Source organism: Sciurus carolinensis, chromosome 2, assembly GCF_902686445.1.
Source record: "Sciurus carolinensis chromosome 2, mSciCar1.2, whole genome shotgun sequence".
Taxonomy (NCBI): domain Eukaryota; kingdom Metazoa; phylum Chordata; class Mammalia; order Rodentia; family Sciuridae; genus Sciurus; species Sciurus carolinensis.
Window position 1 is genome coordinate 137042849 of NC_062214.1, and position 26516 is coordinate 137069364.

The 26516-nt window shown below is 33.4% G+C and overlaps 1 protein-coding gene across 1 annotated transcript in view; it reads right to left on the minus strand.

Annotated features, from left to right (window-relative positions):
- Positions 1 to 26516, minus strand: part of Ralgapa1 (Ral GTPase activating protein catalytic subunit alpha 1) — a 217231-nt gene that overhangs the window by 33475 nt on the left and 157240 nt on the right. The window contains 4 exon segments of the mRNA XM_047542464.1: positions 367 to 494; positions 2212 to 2370; positions 17851 to 18006; positions 26218 to 26341. Of these exon segments, the coding sequence (XP_047398420.1) occupies positions 367 to 494; positions 2212 to 2370; positions 17851 to 18006; positions 26218 to 26341 (567 nt within the window).

A 26516-nucleotide genomic window follows, 5' to 3' on the forward strand; every position in this document is an offset into this window, starting at 1 on the left:
AGCTGAGTGAGAGGCCCCTTGTTAGTATACATATTGCATTTACATCTTTTAGAGCATGTATGTTGAAAACAGTATGTTTCCCCAAGACTGAGTTCTTTGCAATGACTTTTATTTCTACACCTTCAGAGCAGCAGAATGCCCACAAATAATGGTACTCTAATTAATTAACTAAAAGGTTAGTACTGATTAAAAGTATATAAAAGAAAATACATCATTCAAATATCACAACTACTCAATCACTGCGGAGGAACTCCATGATTTGTTTATCAATGAACAGAAACTAACTCAAAAGTCTTCACACACAAATACTTACCTTGGAAAGCAGACATAAATTATGGTAGAAACCATACTGTTAAAAAAGGATACAAGTTTTGATACAATGGAATCAGTGATTTCAGAGCACGGCTTGCATTTATAGCTGTTGCCCGAACCATAATAGGTAGAACCTTCCCATTCACAATAGCACCATCAAAAAGTGGACCAAAGAAGGGAACCTAATAGAGAAGTGAAAACAATTTTATATTTTACATTTAAATTGCAGAAAGACTACAGACAAGAGCAATCAAGAACATTTTGCATTCAAAAGTGTTTCTGCTTCTTTAGTTCTTCCTTGAGTAAAAAATCTGTTCAATAATTAAATTATTTTCCAGGCTAGATCACTCATCCTAGACCATAAACAAAAAATGCCAAAGTTCCACAGGGTGTCTATGTAAAAGAGCTATGTGTTTCATGTAACCAACTAAATAATTTAGAATTCTGCCAATCTGCAAAGTTTTGAAGTTTTAATTATATATAGAAAGCCAATGCTAGAAGTAAATTCCTTTTTCCTCACTGAGCAAACACAGAAAAGATATGTATCTTTATAGGCAGGAAGTTTTTTATACTTTTGTGAGAGACTGGTTTTATTACAGAACCTAAAATACCTTACTTGGTATATGAGAAAAAAAAAATGTTTTGAAACTAAATGCCATTTTTATTGGGAAATGACAATTTCAAAAATTCTATTTAGGGTTGGGGGTACAGCTTAGTGGTAGAGTGCTTGCCTAGCTGAGTTCAATCCCCAGCACTGCCCTTCTACCAATACACATTATTTTATGAGTATCACTGGCACAAATGGTAGCTGAAGGCAAGGAAATAAGCTGTGGAAGGCATAGTGAGCATTTTAGGCTTTGTGGCCACAAACTGTTTTATTCTTCAAAAAATTTTTAAAAAGAAAAATGTAAAAGTGTAAAAAATCATTTTTAGCTTGTGGGCTGTACCAAATCAGGCTAGGCTATGGGCCATGATATGTTGACCTCTGGTTTAGATAAATCTTAAAAAACCTGGCCATCAGTAAAATTCACACATGAAAACCTCAACCCAATTCAAGGAATTCTGAAGATTCTTGATCAATTATCGAAGAATAAGTTTTCTACTGAAAGAATTCAGCTTAAAAAAAAAAAAAAGGAATGCAATAGAATATCAGCAAACTTTTATGATCTTGAAATACTTTTGTACTAGCTGCTTTAACACTATGCTATAATACAAGATATCCAACTATAGGAAAGGTTACAGAACTAGGCTCTTTATTTTTATTTTATTTATTTTTAAATTTGTACTGTCCTCAGTGAACATGACTAAATAATCACATAATTTTAATAAGTATATAAAACTAAAAATAAAGGAATCATATATTCTTATTCTAAAGGGAGGGTTTACTTCTTACTGAGTCTTTTAGGGAAAGATCATTTTTGGGGGGGTATGGGGTATTGAACCCAAAGGCACTTAACCACTGAGCCACATTTTATTTAGAGACAGGGTCTTGCTAAGTTGCTCAGGGCCTTGATAAGTAGCTGAGGCCGACTTTGAACTCACCATCCTCCTGCCTTGGCCTCCCAAGTCACTGGGATTATAGGCGTGTACCACTGTGCCTGGCACGATCATTCTTTTAATGAAAGATAGGTCCTTTAATGAGATTATTATAAAGGAACTTTCACCCTAGCACTATTGAGCCATCTCCCATTTGAGCAGTTTCTTGCTATTTATCCTGTTTTATTTTCTTCTGTACTAGGTTTAAGATATCTACTCTGCTACCAGAGTCTAGGTTGCATTTCCCCCATTTTCACAGCCTAATGCCTGATCTAATTTTTTTTTCTGTAAGATGGAAAGAATTCATAAACACATATAGAAACTCAAAATCTATCACTGAAATTGGGAACAACGAGTTCTTACCTCTGGTTTTTTCATTATTTGGATACTGAACATGTGATTTTTCATTGGATATATTATAATAAGAACATCACCAAATTCTGTAGGAATAATTCCTCTCCTGTAGTCCCTGGTATGCTCTGACCAAACGATGTGCACTTCATCATTTCCTAAATGTCTCAACTGGAAAACCAAGAAAATAATTTACAGTGCCTTATAAAAAGCTCTGTGAGTATAGTCATATAGTTAGTGACAACAACATACTATAAAAAGGGGAAAATGTAAATAATAAAAATGCTTAAATTTCATTTGGTCATTTTCACAACACATGAAACACATTTAAAGACAGTAAGAGACACTGCAGAAGATAAGACAAACTCAACTGTCCATAGTCAATGAGAAGCAGAGAGAACTTAAAAAGATTCACATAGAGCCCATTCTTCTTCTTCTTTTTTTAATCCTGCAGTTTATTTTTTAAAATATGTTTTTTATTTGTAGGTAGACATAATACCTTCATTTTATTTTTATGTGGTGCTGAGCATCGAACCCAGGGCCTCACATGTGTTAGGCAAGCATGCTACCACTGAGCCACAACCCCAGCCCTAGCCCATTCTTCTTAATTAGCAATTTTCTGCTACCAAACTTTTAGAAAGGTTGTTTATAAGATTCTTCTTTTTCTGACCACTCTCTGGAGGTGCTAATGTGCAGTGAAGTGGCGTGAAGGAGGCAAAAGGAAGAGAAATAAAAGAAATAGATAATTCATAAATTGTATGATCACTTATTGAGTAACGGAAAGTGTGGTTTAACAAATTTCCAGGTTTTCTTTGCTTACAAAACTACCTTGAGCGTTATTAGACCTTTAAAATGTTATTAGGATATCTGTAGGGCTTACAAAGGTGTTTCTGACAATCTGAGTTAATGTTATAATTAAAACTGCATCAAAGTAAAGCATCCAAAGCTGGATTTCTTACAAGTTATTAAAAATTAACTTAATGCCTATGATTCTTGAATTTTCTCCTTGGTGATTATGGTATAAATGTAAATTTTATTATTCTAGTGTATTTATTGATTCTGCCACTGAGAACATTTGAGTTCATTTTCAGTTTACTGAGATACCTGGACACACTGAAGGTGGGAAAGTCTGAAGACAAAAATAGGGATAGGTGTCATCAATATCTATGCTAATATACAAGAAATTTCTATTTTTAAAATATGCAATTTATTTTTGATTAAGGGCATAGGGTAAGCAAACAAACAAACAAAGCCCACAAAAAACGTGTGACTTAAAACTCTTAACTCCTTAACCTTGTAGTTAACTTCCTTATGCCTGTGTATAACATAATTGGAATGATATAAATGTGGGATGTGGACTTTATGACATTTTTTAAAAGAAAAAAAAAAGATTACACAACTCAGAAAAGCCATGGCTCTATAACTTCATTTTTTAATCAAAATACTTTAAAAATATCCTTCCTATACAGCCATCCCCATGTGTCAGCTTCCCTAATAGGTTTATGTTAACTGAATACAAAAGAAATGTGAAATAAATTTAACCAGGAGGGATGATCCAATCTAATTTTGATACATTAATGTCATATGCTGTACATGTTACAATAGCAGCCAGATCTAATACTAAGCTCCAGGCTATACTGAGATTTCCAAATGGCAGATTGTTCTAAGTGATATCAAGTATAATTGAAGTAATAAACGATAGTAAAAGCTGAGCACACTGTCAGGAAGAATTTAAGTATTTACTTTTTAAAATTAAATGAGTTAGGTTAGGAAAGACAAGACAACTGAAATAATGCAGGTCTCAATTTACAGAAAATTCCTTTTATTTATCTGCTACATTAACCCTTGAACCCTTGCCAAAACTATCTATAATTTCTAGTGCCACTTATCTAAAGAAACAAGAGAAAGGGGCAATTGTACTTTTATATTATAGCCACAGTTTGTCTTGAAATATCTTCCACACAGTGTTAAGTCTGTTACAGAAGTTCAATGGAAAAGGACACATAATTTTGCCAAGATGTTGTAATAAAGATTTTTGGCACAGAACCATGTGCATAAAAAAGTCATTCTAAACATGTTCAAACATTTTAAGGGAAAACTTCACAAAAATCCTTATTATTTACATTCAAATGCTAAAAAAGTAATTATTTTGGTCTGTCATGAGACCACTTTTTAATGTCTTTAAAATCTGCTATACAACTAAAGAGAATACGCATAGACAAACCCACATAAATACAGTTATTTCATACTAGACAAAGGTGCCATACATACATTGGAGAAAAGATAGCCTATTCAACAAATGGTACTGGGAAAACTGGAAATCCATATGTAACAAAATGAAATTAAACCTCTATCTCTCATCCTGTACAAAAATCAACTCAAAGCAGATCAAAGACTCAGGCACTAGAACAGTGACTCTGCACCTAATAGAAAAAAAAGTAGGCCTAAATGTTCATCATGTCAGCTTAGGAACCAACTGCCTTAACAAGACTCCTAAAGTGCAAGAAGTAAAATTAAGAATCAATAAATGGGATGGATTCAAACTAAAAAGCTTCTTCTCAGCACAGGAAACAATCAATAACATGAAGAAAGAGCTTACAGAATGGGAAGAAAAATCTTTACCACATGCACCTCAGATAGAGCATTAATCTCCAGGATATATAAATAACTCAAAAAATTTAACACCAAAAAAGAAACAAATAACCCAATCAATAAATGGGCTAAGGAACTGAACAGACACTTCACAGAAGAAGAAATACAATCGATCAACAAACATGAAAAAATGTTCATCAGCTCTAGCAATTAGAGAAATGCAAATCAAAACTACTCTAAGATTTCATCTCATTCCAGTCAGAATAGCAATTATCAAGAATACAAGTGATAATAAGTGTTGGCACGAGGTTGTGGGGAAAAAGATAAACTCATACATTGTTGGTGGAACTGCAGATTGGTGCAACTGGAAAGCAGTATGGAGGTTCCTAAGAAAACTTGGAATGGAACCGCCATTTGACCCAGCTGTCCCACTTCTGGGTTTATACTCAATTAAAATCAGTATACTACAGTGACGCAGCCACAGGAATGTTTACAGCAGCTCAATTCACAATAGCTAGACTATAGAACCAACCTAAATGCTTTTCAACAGATGAATGGATAAAGAAAATGTGGAACACACACACACACACACTCTGGAATATTACTCAGCCTTAAAGAAGAATGAAATTATGGCATCTGCAGCTAAATGGATGGAACTAGAGAATATCATGCTAAGTGAAATAAACCAATTCCCAAAACCAAAGGCCAGGTGCTTTTCTCTGATAGGTGGATGCTGATCCACAGTGCTGGTGGGTAGGTTAGGGAAGAATAAAGGAACTTTGAATTTTGTAGAGGGGAGTGAAGGGAAGGGTGGGGTGGTGGGGATGGGAAGGACAGTAGAATGAGACATATTATTACTCTATATACATGTATGATTATACTACTGGTGTGACTCTGCACCATGTACAGCTAGAGGAATGAGAATTTGTGCTCTATTTGTGTACAATGTGTCAAAATGTATTCTGTCATGTATAATTTATTAGAACAAATTAAAAATTTTTAAAAAATCTGCGGTACAACAATTAAACTGAGGAATTGCCAATCACCAGTAAGTATCCTGGGAATTTTTGAAAGACCACTGGAAGTATGAATTTTCAATAATTAAAAGTTAATAGAAATTTCAGATATATGCATATTTGACATACTTTGCATATGATTTTACACATATTTCTTATCTCTTTTGGTCTTAAAAGACTGTCTCATGTATACTCAGCAGGTTTCCCTACATTCTCAAAATTCTAAAAGAAATTCCCAGCTACATATTTTTGGACCAAGATGTTAATTCATTTCTGAAATACAGTACAAAACTTCTGTACACGGGAAACATGGACTGAGACCTCTGAAACCATGAGTCCCCAAATAAACTTTTCTTCCTCTAATTGTTCTTGTCAGGTTCTTTAGTCATAGCAATGAAAGAGCTGATTGAAACCATGGTATATAACACAGGCTACAGATTATCATTATTAATTTATGAAGATAAAGCAGTAAAATGAAATTCAACATATATAAAATTGAAGTCCTTGACTTCACATGACTGGCAACCAAATCACTCTTCCAAATTTACTTCGACTGCTGTTGAAGCTATTTGGAATTCATGGTTGTTATGGTTTAGATATGAGGTGTCCCCCAGAAGCTCATGTGTGAGGCAATGCAAGAAGTTTATAGAGGTGAAATGATTGGGTTATGAGAGCCTAAACCTAATAAAGGAATTAATCCACAGACAGGGATTAACTGGATGGTGACGCTAGGCAGGTAGGATGTGACTGGAAGAGGTATGTCCCTGTGGCTGTGCCTTTAGGGTACATATCTCTTTGTTGAACGGAGTGCGCTTTCTCTGTACTTCTTGGTGCAACGTCCCGAGCCACTTTTCTTCCATCACACTCTTCTGCCATGATGTTCTGTCTCACCTTGGGCCTCAAGGAACGGAGAGTGGGCCTTCTATGGACTGAGACCTCTGAAACCATGAGTCCCCAAATAAACTTTTCTTCCTCTAATTGTTCTTGTCAGGTCCTTTAGTCATAGCAATGAAAGAGCTGATTGAAACCATGGTATATAACACAGGCTACAGATTATCATTATTAATTTATGAAGATAAAGCAGCAAAATGAAGTTCAACATATATAAAATTGAAGTCCTTGATACATTGTGGAATGTTAATACTGGAAGAAATCTTAAAGGTATGATTTCCTACCCAATGTAGGAACCCACTGCAATACCTCTGAGTAGATACCTTGCCTGTGCTCAAATGCTTATTTAAGCTCAAATCTGCCCTCCTGAAGCTATTTCTTCCAAATGAGCCTTACCAAATAAACCCAGTTTGTATTTTATATATCTTTTTAGATATTTGAAGGTTAATATCTCAATTTTCTTTTCCAGTTTATTGTGCCCCTCATTCCTCTTCTTAGAGTTTACAAAATGTTTACTACTGTGCATATTGCCTCAGTTTATTGATGTTTCTATTAAACTATCATCTGGAATAGAATACAATATCAATATATGCTCCAATATAGCAAATCAATTTTGGGATTGTTTATTGTTCTGGTCACTAAATTATTATTTTTTGCATCTTTATAACAGTGCTTAAATCAAATTCTAGTTAATTCAAATCCATAAGTCTTTTTCTTACAAAGTTTTTTAAAGCAAGTACAAATGACTGCCAAAACTAGGAAGGATTCACATTTATTCTTTATTAAATTTTATCTTGCCAAGTTCAGATTTATCTTTAAGCAATGTCTACTGTTAGCCTGATTTTGCTACTCAGTGTGTATCGGCTCTCTCTTTTCCATATTTAGGTTATCTTTAAATTCAAATTCTTGTGTCTTCATTTAGGTTTTGAAGAAAAATGTCAAATGGGACAGGTCTGGATAAGAGCCTTAATAGTCAGTCATTAGATTTCGCTCCTGGTTAAAAAATATTTCTATATTTATTAAGGGTTATTTATCATGTGGTTATTATTTGTTAAGTGTTCACTGTTCTATGTGATTTGTAATAATTCATTTAATTTTCACTACAATGCCTACAGGTATGTATAATTAGTATCATCCCTATTTTTATAGGTGAGGAATTGCAACTTAAAAGATGACGGAGCTTGCCTAAAGTCAAACAATTGGTAATGGGAGAACCTGGATTTGAACTCAGGCAGGCTGGTTCCAGAACCCATAATTTTAACTAATATCCTATTATTGCTACTTGTTAAATAATTTATGTGTTCTGAACATAATTATACTGTCAGTCATGAACATACTTACCAAACTACTATTAAGACCACATTTCTTCAACTTGTCCATAACAAAAAACTTAAATGCTTTATATAGTCTATGGTTGTTCCTGATCTAGTAATCCTGTTAAAACAAATTAAGTTATTTTGATGTGATTTGTTATGGCGAACTTATGGTGGCTCCTAGTGATCACTATTTCATTAACTAAGTGCTCACAAACCATCTGTTTAATAATCCTATTTTGCCAGGCACTGACATGGAGCTCATGAATGTTGTAATTTCTGTACTCTGTAGCCTGCTCTGTACCCTTTTGTGAAAATCAGATGCTTGCCATTGCTACAGACTCAATGTTTATATCCCTTTAAACAAACTGGGATTGAACCCAGGGCCTTGTGCTTGTGAGGTAGGCACTCTACCAACTGAGCTATCTCCCCAGCCCAAGTTCTTCATTTTTAAAAAATGTATTTTCTTTGCACTTTCCTTCCTATTTCCTCTACTGTTGTCCTAAAGCAGATGCTAATCCTCCTACATACCTGAACTAGTTCATGAGATCTTAAAAGGTCTTCTCTCTTACTCCCTCACTCCTTCCAATCTATCATCTTCATTCATTAGCAAGTATTAACTAAGAGTTGACTATGCTGTGCTAGCTTTTGCAAATGCAATGAGGAAAACTAGACATGGTCTCTGCTCTCAAAGCTTTAGGTTCAATGGAGGAAATGAAGCAAAATAATTAAATATTAAAAAATGAATAATTAAAAATACACATAATACTCTACCATATACTTTTCTATTATCGATAATGGCACTTGAACAAAAAGCTGAAGAACACACAAAGGCTAATTAGGTTAGGCAGTTACTTCAGAATAACTGCTATAGATGTAGAAAATGAACAGTATTCTCACTGTCCCATTTCCCCATTATTTCAGCCTCCTCCTGGACACTCACACTTAGCAAAGCATACTCTCCCTTACCCCTCCATTATTTGAAAGAACATCCTCTCACATACATTTTTGTTGTCACGTATTTTCATGTATTCATTTGTTGTCTGGATCATTCATTTTTAAAAACTAAGAAAAACTTTTTGAAAGCAACAGGCACATCTAGTACTATGTCTTAATAGTGGGGTGGGCATCCAATAACTGTTACTGGCTATTAAAAAGATATTATAACAATACTTATCTTGGCAATTTTCTTCTATAACTACATGGTAGATAGTATAAAACAGAATTATCTGCAATTATGGCTTTTATCTAAATGTGACACTTGGATGACAATAAAGGTGTCTATAGTTCTTTTGATTTGAAATATTTATTAAACACCAATAGGCCTGGTTTTAGATGCCGGTGATACAGCAGTAAAAAAAACAGAGCCCTTGTCCTCATGACCTTGATAGTGCAGTGGGAAGAGCCAGATAAATATGCACAAAAATAAACAAATAGAATAATCTTACATGATGGTAACTGCTAAAAATAAAATAATGTAAGGTAATGTGACAGTGTTCCTCAGAAGGAGGCTTCTTTTCATCCCAGAGTGGTCTGGGATGGTCTTTCATCTAAGTTTGAAAAAGGAACAGTGAGAATGGAGGAAGCCTGCAAGGAAAAAAAAAAAAAATTCAAACTAAGAACAGCTGAGTGTATATAGTCTCTGATAGGTAAAGGAGTTTGATATGTTGGAATGCTAGAATGAAAGTGAGGACAGACTGAATAAGAAAGTGACAGAAAAGGAGATCAGAGAGTTAGACAAGTGGTTAAATCATGAAGAACACTAAAGGCCACAGTGAGAAATTATAATTTTATTCTACATGCAATGAGAAGCAGTTGCTATCCTATTCAAATTATACCATTCACACTGGGGAGATAAATTTGCACTGAAACACTGTATTTTTCTGTCCCTTATCTTTGTATAAATTTGGGTTATGGTTAGGGTCTTGTATTAAAATGGAATTATATAAGGTTAATTGCTATATTTGGGAGTGAAACTATGAGTATGATTTCATAGCTATTATTAATTATAATGTTAACCTTGCTGAGACTAAAATAATTTAAAAATTTATTAGTACTTAAATTGCTTTTCAAAAATTCACTTTCCAGATTATGTTTAGCACATAATTCTTTGAAAAGTATCTTATTTTTGATTTTACATAAAATTTAAAAACAGATTTAAAATTAAAATTGAACCAATCAGGACTCAAGGTTCATTTATTTATGGAACTATTGTGACCAAATTTCAAGACAGAAATGAAATGTTGTCCATTACACTAATAGTATTTCAGATGAAACCGACTTAAATAAAGTGCTTCTTTCCCCTCTTTTGGGGGGTCCAGGAAATGAAAGATAGACTAGAGTGTCCAACTAAGCATGCTACAATTATCTCAACTTGATCTTCATCAAACTTCTAAAAGGATGATTCAGCTACCTTAGAAGCAGAGTATCAGCAAGTGGCTAGAACAAGGAGATAGAGGAAATGAGAGAGGCTCCTGTGAACACTTTATACCAATGCTTGCAGCACTTTTGATTTTTAGGGGTGAATACACTCAGTCAAGTGGAAATTATTTTTAACCATTTTCCATCAATCTTCCTCAGGTAGAGATAATTTATAGGACAGATGGCTTGGACTGGGGTTATATCAGGATTTTTGATATGGTGGTATATTTCTAGGAGAGACTACTAGAATGAATGGTTAATTTGTTCAAAAGTACAGTCTATGTTACAAATATTCTACTCTACTGGCTTGAGCCTTGAAACACTTTTTCTTCACATACTAAAAAAAAAAATAAAAATGCTACACTTAAATAGGTCTAAGGAAATTTACTTCTCATTCCAAGAAAATAAAATGCTAAAAAAATTTACAAAACACCATATAATATTTTAAATAAAAAGTCGGAATTAAAATTGGTTTCTACAAAATGGATACAAATGATTTTCTCCTACCAAGTTTAAAACAAAGAACCAGAGTCATAAATAATTCTAGCTTGCCAGAGGCATGGCAATTTCTTTATACTGACTGTCGACTATCTAATTTAATTAGAGGTATTAAACTCCATGCTGAGGTCAACAAGCCTTACTTCCTCCAATATTACACTTCAACCAGTGCTCATTAATGTGTCTACTGAATGGATTAACACACCTGAAGATGTATGTGCAAAGGACAGGGGGGACAACCTAATGATACTCAATTGTTCATTTATAATAGGACACATGTTCTAGGCCCCAACTTATTACCACTAATGTAGAATTTATTAAATTCAGGAGAAAAAATACCAATACAGAAAGTGATTTTTTATTAAGAAGAAACTGGTATAAGGTAACTGGATTCTATGTTTAAGTTTAAATGTTTAGGGCTAGGGTTGTGGCTCAGTGGTAAAGTACTTGCCTAGTATGTGTGAGGCACTGGGTTTGATCCTCAACATCACATAAGCAAATAAAATAAAGATATTGTGTCCATTTACAACTAAAAAAATTTTTTATAAAAAAAGTTTAAATGTTTAATCTATTAAAAAGGAAGTGATAGTAAAGAGAACTAAAATATAATCCTGCTATGGAGAAAAATCTTACTAGAATTCTGAGGAGCAGATTAAGAGCAGGAATAAGAGAAAAGGGAAAATCAGTATACATAGAAACCAATGTTACAAGTTGTTTTGATATCTATGAAAAGAAAATTCAGACTAGTTATTTTGATATCTATGAAAAGAAGATTCAGAGTAGTTATAACAGAATTTTGAGATCTGCTAAATATTCTCTTTCTAGGGAGCTTTAAAACAAACAAATCTTTTAAGCAAAAAAGCTTATCCAGGTTAGGTAATTTTCTTCACTAATAAACAGGTATAATTATTATTTTAACAGCTAAAATAATACACATACTTATATTCTGAAAAGTTAGAATGCTTCTGGCTTCTTAAATGCATGAAATATTATGCCATGTTATAATCTGAGTTCCTCTCTTTACTAAATAATTGGAAAATATTAACTTTTTCATCTGGTATATTATCAGATAATTTTAAATTTAGAATTAAAACAAAACTTTTTCTAGGGTATGATGTCAGCAAAATGGCAAGCTAAGAAACTATAAACTCTGTTCCTTCACAGAAACATAAAAAAACATGATCTCACCTGTAGAAAAACCTGAGTCCACAAAAAAACTATTAGACCTAATACATAAATTCAACAAAGACGCAAGATACAAATCAACACACAAAAATTGGTTAGATTTGTATATGCTAATGGTAACAACATGCAAAAGAAATTATGAAAACTCTATTTACGTAGCATGAAAAAGAATAGAATTCTTAGAGATATTTAATCGAGTAGGCAAAAAACTTACACTGAAAATTGTAAAGCATTTCTGAAAGAATTTAAGGTGACATAAATGAAAGGCATTTATTCCATGTGTTCATGGATTGGAAGACTTTAAAACTACCTAAAGTGATACCACAGATTCAATGTAATCCTCATCAAAATCTCAACAGTGCTTTGAAAGGGAGAAACCTATCCTAAAATTTTTATATAGAAATTCAAGAGACCTTGAAGGCCAAAACAATTCTGAAACACAATAAAGTTGGAGGACTCATATTTCCTGATTTCAAAACTTACTACAATGCTATAGTAATTGAAACAGTATGGGAACTGTCATAAGGATAGATGTTTAGAACAGATTTGATTACAAGAGTTTTTCAACAAATGGTGATGGGAAAACTGGGTATTCACATGCAAAAGAATGAAGTTGGATTTATATCTCATGCCATCTACAAAATTAGTTTAAACGGGTCCAAGAACTGAATGTTAAGAGCTAAAACTATAAAACTCTTAGAAGAAAACTGAAGGAAAAATCTTCATGAGACTGGATTTGGCAAATATTTCTTGGATTGAAACCAAAAGCAGAGGCAAGAAAAGAAAAATGAAATTGGATTCCATTAAAATTAACACTTGTGTGCATCAAAGGACACTACCAACTAAATGAAAAGACAACCCACAAAATGAGAGAAAATACTGGTAAATCATATATCTGACAAAGGATTAATATCTAGAATAAAGAATTCCTTCAATGCAACAGCAACAACAAAAAATACAAATAACCTATTAAAATGGGTAAAAGGTGAATTGAAAATGCAGTCTGTAAAAATAAAAAAATAATTAAAAAAATATGTACAAAAAGTTTTCCAAGACATCTTTAAAAAAAAAAAAGAAGTGGGTAAAGGACTAGATATTTCACCAACGAAGGTACACAAATGGTCATAAGCAATGAAAAGATGCTCAACATCATTAGTCATTGGGATATGCAAATAAAAGCCACAATGAGATAACAGAGCAATTTTTTAAAAAAGTGAAATATAAGAAGTGCTGGCAAAAATGTGGAAAAATTGGAACCCTTGTGCATGGGTGCATGGCTGACAGGGATATAAAATAGTACAGCTGCTATGGAAAACAGTTTCAATTATTCAGCAAGGTAAACATATATTTATATATGACTCAGCAATTTTATTCCTTGGTGTATAGCCAAAGGAACTGAAAATAAGGATTCAAACAGATAAGAGACTGTTTATAAACTGGGGTATGCTAATGTTCACTGCAATATTATTCACAATAGCTAAAAGGTGGAAACAACCCAGGTCCATCATCAAATAGATAAACAAAGTGTGGTATATGCACACAATGGATTATTATTTTGCCATATAAAGGAAAGTAATTCTTACACATGATATGACATGGATAAAACCTTGAAAACATCATGCTGTTAGGTTTACAATCTAGTGTACAATTAATTGGTAGGGATATGGACAAAAGAGAGCCCTGGTAAAAATAGTTGGTGGGAATGTGAACCAATACAGCCATTATTGAAAACAGTATTAAAGTTCTTCAAAAAACTAAAAATAAAACCATATAATCCATTAATAGCACTATTGGGAAAATTTTAAAAAATATTTTGAACCAAATGGAAATGAAAGTTATATAAAGGGGTAATAGTGGTGATTGCAATGCACTATGAATTTACCTGAAGCCAATGAACTAAAAATGTTTTTAAAAATTGGTTTAGAATGAGTCAGTGCAGTGGCACACACCTAGTGACTCAGGAGGCTAAGATAGGAGGATTGTAAGTTTGAGGCCAGACTTGACAACTCAGTGAGACCCTGTGTTAGAATTAAAAGAAATAAAATAAAAAGGACTGGGATATAGCTCAATGGTAAAGAGATTGGTTTAAATCCCCAGTATCATGAATGAATGAATGAACGAACAAACAAACAAACAGTATAAGCAGGGCATGGTGGTGCACACCTGTAGTCTAGTTACTTGGGAGGTTGAGGCAGGTTGATTCAAAGTAAAGTAAAATCATTATGTCAAAGAGATGTATGCACCCCTGTTTACTGAACCATTGTTCACAATAACCAAAATACAGAATCAATCTAAGTGTATATCGATGGATGGATGAATAAAGAAAATGTGATATATATACACACACACACACATGTGTATATAAACACACACACACACACACACACACAGTGGAATGCTATTCAGCTTACAAATGAATGAAATCCTGTTATTTGTAACGACATGAATGAATCTGAGGGGCATTAAGGCAGGCAAGAAAGACAAATACCATGTGATCTTACTTATTTTTGGAATCTAAAAAAGTCAAAGAACTAGCCAAGAGCAATCAGATAAAAAAAAGAAATCAAAGGAATCCAAACTGAAAAGGAAAAAGTAAAATTATCTCTGTTTGTAGGTGCATGACTGTGTATGGAGAAAAACTCCAAAGATTCCACAAAAAGGTAGAACTAATAAATGAATTCATTAAAGTTGCAGGAAATAAAAAATGAAGAAACAAAAATTAGCAGCATTTTTTATATGTAACAATGACCTAATAAACCAAGAAAATAATCCCATTATAATAAGACAAAAAACAACCCCCCCCCCCAAAAAAAAACCTCACAAATAAATACTGAGGAATAAATTTAACCAAAGAGGTGAATGATGGGAAAATGGGAACCATAAAACATCAATGAAAGAAACTGAAGATACAAATAAATGAAAAGATATCCTGTGTTCATGGATTGAAAGAATATTGTTAAAATGTCAATTCTACCCAAAGCAATATACAGATTTAATACCATCCCTATCAAAATTCTAATGGTATTCTTCACAGAAATAGAAAAACAATCCTTAAATTTGTATGAAACCACAAGAAACCCCAAACAATCAAAGCAATAATGGGAATGAAAAACAAAGTTGGAGGTATCATACTCCATGATTTAAAATTAATTAATAAACTACAATAATTCTGATGGCACACTGAAAACCCTGACTTGAAATTCTTTTTTCCCATACTCTCATTCAACACAGGATGATAATGGCTTCTAACACTAGGTGTGTACGAGAACCAAGAGAGCAATTTTACAAAAGCAGACACCTGGTGGGTGTCCTCTAATCCAGTTCTACCTGGGGATAATATCTGAGCCCACAGTTTCCAAAAGGGCTACCTCCTATTCAGATGCCAATCACAAGCCCCAGGGTATTCTACCTGTGCTTCTGAACTGACTGTTTATAAACTGGGGTTCCCAAACCTCCTTCTTTGGTTTGATAAATTTGCTTGAATTATTCACAGAACTCAGAGAAACATACTTGCTGGTTTAGTATATGGGAAATTATGAAGGGGTGCAGAGTTTCCATGACATCTTTAGGCATGCCACCCTCCAGGAAGCGCCATGTGTTCAGCTATCTGGAAACTCTTCAAACCCTGTCCTGTTGGGTATTTATGGAAATTTCATTGCACAAGCACGATTGAAGCATTATAGAAATGTGATTGGACAAAGAGTATGAACTAATGTTAATGGACTATATGGGAAAATCCAGCAAGGCGCGTGTGTCTGAATTATTCTAGGCTTCTTTTGCATCATTATTTCCTTGTGGGTATGGGACAACAGTGCTTCTGAAATGGAGGTCTTATGATCTACTCTTAGATAGGCAGTTAAAATGTTTCCTATGGCAGAGTCCAAGACAGAAAAGTCAAGGAAGATTAGTTTCAAGGACGTGCCTTGGTAAACAGAAATTCTAGTGTCCATAGCCTGCCTTGGGGAGAAAAAGGAAAAGTGAAAGGAGATCAGAAGGGGTGTGTGTGTGTGTGTGTGTAAGAGAGAGAGATTGATTTAGCTTTCTGAGAACTTCTTCTAAGGTCTAAAGTACTCCAACATTATAAAAGACATACTTGTTCTAACCATTTAGGAAATAATGAGGTGCTATGGGAGCTAGCCAGAAATCATATATAATATTTCAGTAACCAAAACAGGAGGGTATTGACATAAAAACAGAAAGACAGGCCTATGGAATAGAAGAGAGTCCAGGAATAAATACAAATTTATGGTCAACTAATTTTTGAAAAGGGTGCCAAGAATAGGGGAAAGAAGAATCTTCAAAAAATGGTGCAGGAAAAATTAGATTTCCCCATGCAAAAAAATGAAATCAGATCTTCATTTTATGCCATGCACAAAAATCAGCTAAAAATGGACAAAAAAAACCCCACTCAAATGTAAGAACTGAAATCACAAAACAAATAGAAGAAATCATCTAAAAGTCTAGGCTACAAAAGCAAAAATAAATAAATGGGACTATGTCAAACTATAAGGCTTCTGCACAGCAAAAGAAACAACTGATGAACTAAAAAGGCAATGTACAGACTAGAAAAAAACTTTGCAAACCACATATCTGATAAGGGGTTAATATCCAAAATTCATAATGAACTCTCATAACTCAATAGTGCTAAAAGAAGTAACTCCCTTAAAAAATGGGCAAAGGACCTGAACACATATTTTTCTGAAGAATAGCCTACTGGTATATGAAAAGGTGGTCAACATCACTAATTTCAGGAAACACAAATTAAAACGACGAGATTTGTTAAAATGGCTATTATAAAAAAGATAAGAGATGATAAATGTTGGTGAGAAAATGGAGGAAAGGGAACCCTTGTACACTGTTGAGGAGAATACAGGTTGTTATAGCCATTGTGGGAAATAGTATGGAGGTTCCTAAATAAGTCAGAAATAGAACCTCCACATGGCCCAGTAATACCTCCTCTGGGATGAAAGTAACTATCTCATATATCTGCAGTCCAAAGATTTGGAAGTATTGTGTCCACTGATGAATGAATAAAGAAAATTATGTTTGTGTAAGTATGTATATGTAATGAAAATTATTCAGTCTTAAAAAAAAAAGAGATTCTGCTTTTTGCTGCAATATGGAAGGATCCTGAGGACATTAAGCTAAGTGAAAGAAGCCAAAAAACATTGTATGATCTCATTTAATATGATCTCATGTGGAATACAAAATGTGTGTATGTTGGAATATATATGTGTGTGTGTACAAAGAATAATACCATGGCTAAAGCAGGTAAGGGGAAGAAATGGGGAGACATAGGTTAAAGAATACAAAACAGTGGATATGTAAGATGAACAAGTCTTCAGGTCTAATGAACAGGAGGACTGTAGTTTAATAAAACTGTATGGTATTTGAGATTTTTGTTTAATAATAGATTTAAGCTGCATTTTTCTATCACAAAAAAAGTAACCATAGTAATCATTTTACTATCTATATGTATCCCATAACATGTAAATTTCAAATATACATAAAAATTTTTAAAAAGAGGATTATACTTTTTGATCACAAAATCCTTAAAGAATCATTGTTCTTTAAGGAAAATACACTATACAATAATTCTGTTTTTGAAGACCACATTGGGTATAGAAATACCACACTGAGAAATAGTGCTTGATCACTTGGTATTACTTATATATTTTATATATTTTCTTTATTACTAGATTTTAACTCTAACATACTTTTTTCTCAGTACTTACTTTTTTGGTCAAAGAGTCATCAGAATCAGAAGGCATTCTTGTTGATACATGAAATATTACTTCTACCGTAGAGGTAGCAAAATATGGAGTGGTCAGTCCAGTGCTTTTGTTTTTTTGTAGTCCTCCCATAAAACCACAGTGATTTGTAAGATTTACCTAGAAGCAATGAGGCACATAAAATTAACCAACTAAATACAATTTAAAAATACCACTGAAAATGATTCACTCATTTTACAAAACATTGGTAACAAACTCTCTTACATGTTACCACAAATACTAAATCTAGAATTATAGTCAGTCTTCTGTATGTGCAGCTTTCATGTATACAGATTTAACAACTGTGCACTGAAAATATTCAGAAAAAAATTGTGTCTGTACTGAATAGGTAGACTTCTTGTCATTATTACCGAAACAATATAGTACAACAACTATTTACATTGTATTAGGTATTATAATTAATCTAGAGATGTTATAAAGTACACAAGAGGATGTGCATTATGTAAACACTCTGCTATTTTATGTAAGGGACTTGGGCATTCACAGATTTTGGTATCTAAAGGGGGTTCTGGAACCAATCTGCTATGGATACCAAGGTATCACTGTGTCAGGTAGAGCTGATCAGTTCAGACAGTCTAGTATTTTTTTCTTAAGTATGAGGATTCCTAATTAGGAGTAATTCAGAAATAAATTAACTGCTGTGCACTATGCATCTTTTGTTAGGTAACCAGGTATTAATAGTAAGTTATAAAGACTGAAGGGGGAAACCAAGTTCAGAGAGTAAAAATCAAATCTGGAAATGATTTGGGAAAAGTTAAAATAGTAACGTCAATTTGATAGAATGATTAAATAGGCATGTCACATTTACTCATAAAATTGGCTTCCTAGTTTTTAAAAGCCTATCATAGTCCAGATTAAAAATTCAACAATGCAGAACTATACCTCAATTACATTTTAAAAACTACAAATTAACTTTTAAAATGTTATCTCCTGACTATATATACAACACACATTAATATCAGGGTCATTGCATTGAATCATATTTCCTTGACTTGTGTAATACAAAGAAACCAGGAAATTGTGGTCACTGGAGAAAATTAGGGAATAAGAAAACTTAAAAATAATCTGTGTCTTTCCACTAGAGAAAACTACATATACTTTTAAACAATAAAATCTGAAAACCTGATACAATGGAGAATTACAAAAATAAATTCTTATACTATGTGAACTAAACATGTCTTAATATCAGTATTAGTTACTAACTGCTGAACATATGAAAGATTTGTTTTTATGCCATTACTATAAGATCACCTCAATCTCTTACAATTTTTTAAAAATTTATTTTTGACAATAATATATTATTAAAAACTCAAAAGTAGAAAAAGGTATACCAAAATATCTTCTTATCTCTCATTGTCACTACTCAGTCCCCCTCTCAGAAAACAATTTAAGTATTTTTCCAACAACATTCTCTGCAATATATAATTAAATGTGTGTGTATGTGGGTGTGTATACACACATGAAGCATGGATATACAATGTTCTGTGCCTTGCTTTTTGTACTTAAAATATCTTGAAAATATTCCTTCTACAAAGAGCTTCATCGTTTTTTTGTTTTGTTTTCATGGCTTCATAGAAGTTCATTGTATTGATGAACAATAATATAAATAGTTTCCTACTGGAAGGATATTTAAGTTATTTCCAATCTTGCTATAAGTCAATGCTTCAGTAAATAATACTGAACATCTATCATGTCCTATTTGTGAAAACAGATATGTGGACAGATAGTTAAAAGTTAAACTTTAAGTCAAAGAGCATGGTCATTTCTAATTCTGGGAAACACACTACCCTTGTACCCTCTCAAATACAGTAATATATCAAACTTTGATCTTTGTTAATATGATAGGTGAAAAATGTTTTTTTTTAAAGTGAGAAAGTGACCTATTTTCAAGTCAATTATCTGATTATGTACAGAAGATAAAAGAAAGAAAGTATCAATTTAGTATTCCTTTGCTGCAAACACTTTTGTAACATTTGCTGGTCTGTTTTTAAGTTAAACACTTGGAGATAATTATAGACACTGATATGATTAAGAGATGGAACATTTTCAACACCACAAGGATCCCCCATGTTGCCCTGATTGTGAGCTGCATCTACTACCACCCTCCCCTCTTCTCTTCCTTAGTCCCAGGAAATCACTAATTTTCCTTTTCTATAACTGTCATTTCAATAATGTCTTATAAAAGGAATCATGTGTTGGGAGGTTTTCCCATTTTCTTAATGAATTCAGGTTTGACTCCATTGTGGAGAGAGAACATATTGCATGATTTCAGTGCTCATGAATTTGTTGAGGTGTGTTTTATAGCTTAGGTAATTGTCTATCTTGGTATATGTCCTGTGGGCACTTGAAAAGAATGTGAATCATTGTGTTGTTGGGTGAAGAGCTTTATAATTGTAGAGTAGATCCTGATGGCTGACCGTGTTGAATTCTTCTATAAACTTGCTGATTTTCTCTTAAGTTCTCTCAATTTTTGAGAGGGGGGATAGTTTTCAGCTATAACTGTGGATTTGTCTATTCTTCAGCTTCTGCTTCACATCTTTTACAGTTCTGAGGTTTGATGCCTATACACTTATGACTGCTATGTCTTCTTCACGGACTGAACCTTGTATAAAATCCCTCTGTCTCTGGTAATTTTCTTTGCACTAAAAGCTACCTTTTCTAGTATTAATATGGCAAATCTAACTTTCCTTTGATTATGTAACTTTTCCCATCCTCTTATTTTCTGCCAGATTATACTATTACACTTGAAGTTTTTAGGTAACACATAGGTAAGTCATGCTTTTTAACCCATTCTGCCAACCTTTGTCTTTTATTTAGACCACTTATATTTCATACAATTATTGATAGAGTATGGCTTATATACCTGCTATTATTTTTTGTTTTCTGTTTTTTATTTTTTCTGACTTGTATGGGTTACTTAAACATTTTCTAGAATTCTATTTTTATTTATCACTTTTTTTTGATTATTCTTTTTTGAATACTATTTAGTGGTGGTTCTAGGTTCTACAAGTTATCACAGTCTATCAGTATACTTACTTGAGTATAGTAACTCTACCTTAATGTATGTCCCTTTGCCCTCCCCACTGTTTGTAATATAGTTGTCATAAATATTTCCTCTCTATGTATTTAGAAATATATCAGATTGTGTTATAATTTTTTTGCTTCCACTGTCAAAAATAATTAAGAAAACTCCCGAGAAGAAAGTATAATATATTTACCTTCAGTTTTTCTTATCATGCTCTCTACCCCTTTATCACTCCCTTTCTGTTACTTGTTTCAATGATTCTTTCAGGGTAAAACTTTACCGGTAACAAGTTCTCTAAGTTTTTTTTCATCTGAGAATGTTTTTTCCCAAAGGATACTTTTCCTAGTTATATTCTGAGTTGACATTTTTCTTTCAGCACTTGAAAAATATGTCCCTTCTCTAGTGCCCTGATTCTGATCAGAAATTTGCTATCATTCCAATTGTTTTCCTCCTTAGAATAGGTATACTTTCCAATTGTTTTCCTCCTTAGAATAGGTATACTTTCTTTCCTGGTCAAGATTTTTGTTTTTGTCTTTAGTTTCTAAAACGTTTAAGCTTCTTATTATTGATTTCTTTTGGGATTTTCCTGTTTGGGTTTCACCCAGTTCTTCAATCTACAGTTTTAGGTTTCTTGTAAAATTTGGGAAGTTTTCAACCATTATTTCTTCAAGTACTTTTTCAGACCCAGCCTCTCTTTTTTTCTGGGACTCAGAGTATAAGAATGTCAGATCTTTTAGTACAGTTCCACAGGTCCCTGATGCTGTTCATAGTTTTTAGGTCTGTTTTCTCTCTGATGTTCAGGTTGATTTCTACTATTTTATTACCTTCAAGTTTACTGCTTCTTCTGTACCCCCATTCCCATTCTACTGTGTTGCTGGGCCCAGCTATTGAACTTTCTAATTCAGTTATTACACATTCAGTCCTAAATTTCCATTTGGTTGTTCTTTGTATTTTCTATTTCTTTGTTGATATTTTCGATTTTTTTGTTTGTTTCAACTGTGTTCATATTGCTCAAGGAAGATCTTTGTTTGAGATCTTCCTGATTCTTTGTATACTGAGTGATTTTGAATAAAAATGGAATATTTTCATGTTATGAGACTCTGAGTCTTAATATGTCTTAGCTGATAGTTTCACAACACTGCTCCAGCAGGGAAAAGAGTGAGGAAGAGGGGCAAGGTGCTGCCTCATTACTGCCAGGTAAAGGTAGGAATACAGGTTTCCATTAAACCACCACTGATACCTGCAAAGGGAAAGACAGCCTGCTAGGTGCAAGAAGGAGTTCTGGCTTCTTATGTCCACTGATACAGTGGTAGGGTGACTTATTGTTATTGCATGATAGGGAAAGTCTTAACTCTCCACTAGGCCTCCTTTAACACTATCCCAGTTAACAAGGTAGGAGTGTCTCATTACTGCTGGTTGGGAACAGAATTTCAGGTTTCCTAGTCGGGTCTGGTGGTGCATGCCTGTAAGCCCAGTGGCTCGAGAGGCTGAGGCAGGAGAATTACAAGTTCAAAGCCAGCCTCAGCAACTAAGTGAGGCCCTAAGCAACTCAGTGAGACCCTGACCTTAAATAAAATTTAAAAAAAGGGCTGGGATGTGCCTCAGTGATTGAGTGCCCCTGGGTTCAATCCCTGATACCAAAAAATATAAATAAATAAAAGAATTCCAGGTTTCTTATGTAATTTCCACTAACACTGAAAGTGTGGGGTATACACGAGGACTCATTATCAACTGGTAGAGGATGAAAATGTTGCCTTTCTTCTTGGCCTTCTCTGACACTTTCCCAGTGTGGTGTTGGGGGCACTTAATTATTGCCTCATGAAGTTGTGGAAGTCTAGACTCCTCACGTGGCCTTTGTTGTAAAGGGTGGGAATGAAGTCAAGTTATTTTCTGTAGTATATAGCTGGCATAGACCACAGTTTCTAAATTTTAAAAAATATGTGCCTTTTCAGTAGATTGCTCCTGGTCCTTTGTCCTTTTTTTTGGGGGGGGAGGGGTCATTTGTGCCTATTGATAATTTTCAGATACCAAAATATCTTCAGTTCCAAGTCTTGCATATGTGTGAGAAAAAAAGGAAACCCAGAAAATTCACCATAATGTCATTCCTCAGTCCCAAAGTCCCTAGCCTGTTCTGCCTTCTCTCTATCTTTCAGTCTTATATTAGTTTTGTAAGTAATATGAAGGGTTTTTGTTTGTTCAGCATGAAGAATAGGGACAGTACATCTATTCAAACATTCTAAAAGAGAAGGTCCCTCTGTACAAATTTGATAGATTTTAGTACATTCACAGAGAAGTGCAACCTACAGATATATCTATTGTGGATATCACATATATATGGATCACAATAAGGAGTCTTGGTGACTCTTGTTTTCACTTAGAATTGTTTCTTAGGTGCATTCTTGTAGCACATTATCAGTATCATTCTTTTTTATGATTGATTAATACCTTGTGTGGATATACCACATATAATTTATTCATTCATCCACTGAAGGACGAATGAACTGTTTCCACCATTATTATGAATAATCCTGCTATAAACATATATGTACAGGTTTATATGTGGACTTGTGCTTTCATTTCTCCTCATGCATATCTAGAACTGTTTAGGCATATGGAACCTCTGTGTTTAACCATTTGATGAGCTGCCAGACTGGTTTCCACAAGATGACATCATTTTACATCCCCTCTTACAGTGTATGAGGGTTCAGATGGTTCTAAATCCTACCAAAGCTATTTTTGATGCTTGCCACCCGGAAGGGTGTGAAATGATATATATCACTGTGGTTTTCATATGCATTTTCCTGATAACCAATGATGTTGAGCACTTTTTCATGTGTTCTTTGGAGAAAGGTCTATTTTGGTCCTTTGGTAAAATTTTTAAATTGAGTTGTCTTCTAATTTTTTACTTGTATGAATTTTTTTATATTCTAGACACAAATCTCTTCTTAGATACATTATTATAATTATTTTCTCCAATTTTGTTGGCTGTCTTTTCATTTTGTTAATGGTGTGCCTTGAAGCACAAAAGTTTTAATTTTGATGGTCTTATTATCTAATTTTATTTTTGACCAGGAATTGACTCCAGGGGCACTTTACCATTGAACTACATTCCTAGCCCTATTTTATTTTGAGACAGGGTCTTGCTAAGCTGCTTAGGGCCTTGTTAAATTGCTGAGGCTGACCTTGAATTTGTGATCCTCCTGTGTCAGCCTCCCTGGCTGCTGGGAATTATAGGCATATGCTACCACACCCAGTTTATTATCTAATTTTTCCTTTGTTGCTCATCCTTTTAGTATGATATCTAAAAATCCTTTGCTAATACTTGCCCTTATATTTTATTCTGTTTTCTAATTTTAGGTCTTTGATCCATTTAAGTCAGTTTTTATATATGGTGTGAGATAAGTTCCAACTTCATTCTTTTGCATATGATTATCTAGTTGTTCAGTACCATTTTTGTTGATAAGACTCTCCTCTGGATGGTTTTGGCATCCACATCAAAGACCAGCTGACTATAAGTAAGTAGGTTTGCTTCTGGACTCTCAATTCTATTCCACTGATCTATATTTCTACACTCATGTTAGAACAACACCACACTATCTTGATTTGCTTTGCTTGGTAGTAAATTTTGAAATCAAAAAGTGAGTCCTAAAAATTTGTTCTTTTCATGTCTCTCTCACTTTTACTAATACTTTTATGGCATTTTTATACAAATATTCTATTTATAATATTTTTTATACTTTTTAAAGAATTTTCAGATACATCATCTCTATTGAACTTTACATCATCTTCACTAGGCAGGAAAATATTATTACATGTGGTAAAGGTATAGAGGCCTATAGAGCTTAGGTAATTAATTTAAGGTAAAATAGCAGATCAGCTATAAAAGTATATACTAAATGCTAAAGACCAATATATCATACATTGAGTAAAACAGTGGGATTTAAAAAAAAATCAGTGAGATGAAATGTCCCTTAGAAGGTTATAGTCTACTGTAATGGTCTTCAACAATTTGCTTATATGTTCTCTGTAAGCATTTTAATAAACTATTTATTAAATTGACAATAATAAAATTTCCATCACAAATTTAAATGATTGCCAAAGATATAACTTACAATGTACCTTATACTTTACATATATGTACTTTAAATATATTTTTGTCAAAAATTTGAAGCTAAAGAGTTGGCTGATTCGATATACATAAAATGTCTGCTTTTTGCTTAATGATAAAAATCAGCCATATCAGATTCATTTTCTGTTAGAACATGTCTGGTGCTTCATATTTTAAATTCAAATGAGAGTATTGCAAATCCTTATGAAAAATACCTGGCTTCTGAGTTATAATTCGAAAATAGACAGATGTGACATAGGGACCTTGAGTTGGTTGCCAGGACAACATAAGTGCAACACCTTTCAATATTTCTTGATATGCTCTCAGAGATTCTCATTTAGGAGAACACCTTCTTGAACTAGTGCCAAACCTCTTTGGGACAAAGTAGGATTTGGGGTGGGTGAGTATTGTGCCTTCTTTTACAAAGGAGAAGAATAGAAAAAGAGAGGCAAGAAAGTACAGAAAAGTCCTCTGACATTAGTTATTAGTAAGTTGAGAATCTGGATTAATTTCCTTGAAATTAAGCATGCCCATTACTCATGGAAAGGCTTTGTACAGCCTGAAGACTTAGTTTGAAGATCACCAATATAGTGGTCATGGTTGTAAGGAAAATCTAGATCTTTGAAACCTATGAGCTCAGTACTCTGACAAAAATATTGTCTCAAAAAAACAGTCAACAATCTTCCTTTCAAAGTTCCAATTGTGTCTATATTCGCAGATGAGATGTAAGCCAGAAACAATAATAAACCCACCATTAAGTTGCTGTGTCCCCTAAAATAAGGACTCTAAAATAAGCTGAAAAGAAAAGGAAAAATAACCCTCTGCTTCCTAATAGCCATGGGTTCTACATCTGTGGTGGATTTAAAAAATGGATGGAAATATTAAAAAAAATAACAATTATATTTGTATTGAACACACATAGATTTTTTTCCTTGTCAAAATTTCTTAATACATCATAATAACTATTTATACAGAATTTACATTGTATTAGGTATTATGAGTAATCTAAAGATGAATTAATATACACAGGAGAATATGTGCATATGCACATATGCCAATGTTTTATATACAGGACTTGAAGCATCTTTGGATTTTGGTATCCACAGGGGATGGAGTCTAATCTCCCAAGGATAACAAGGGATTACTATAAAATATTTGGTATAATTAAAAAAAATACCTCCCAACCAAGACCAGCTACAAAATCTTCATATGCTTGACTTCCTCCTGTATTGGTAAGAATGGAGTGTTTATCTTCTTGTCCTTCAGCAACATAAAATACTGCAATCTTGTGTGTCTCTCGGCTGTAAAAGAAAATGATTACACCATTCATTCATTTTTTTCATTCATTCATCCAATAATTAAGTTCGATGTACAAAGTACAGGCAATAAGAAAATGAAAAATCAACTGAGATTTTATAGTTTACAGGAGGAGACAATTACAATATAAGTAAGACATTATAAAAGTCACGAAATTGC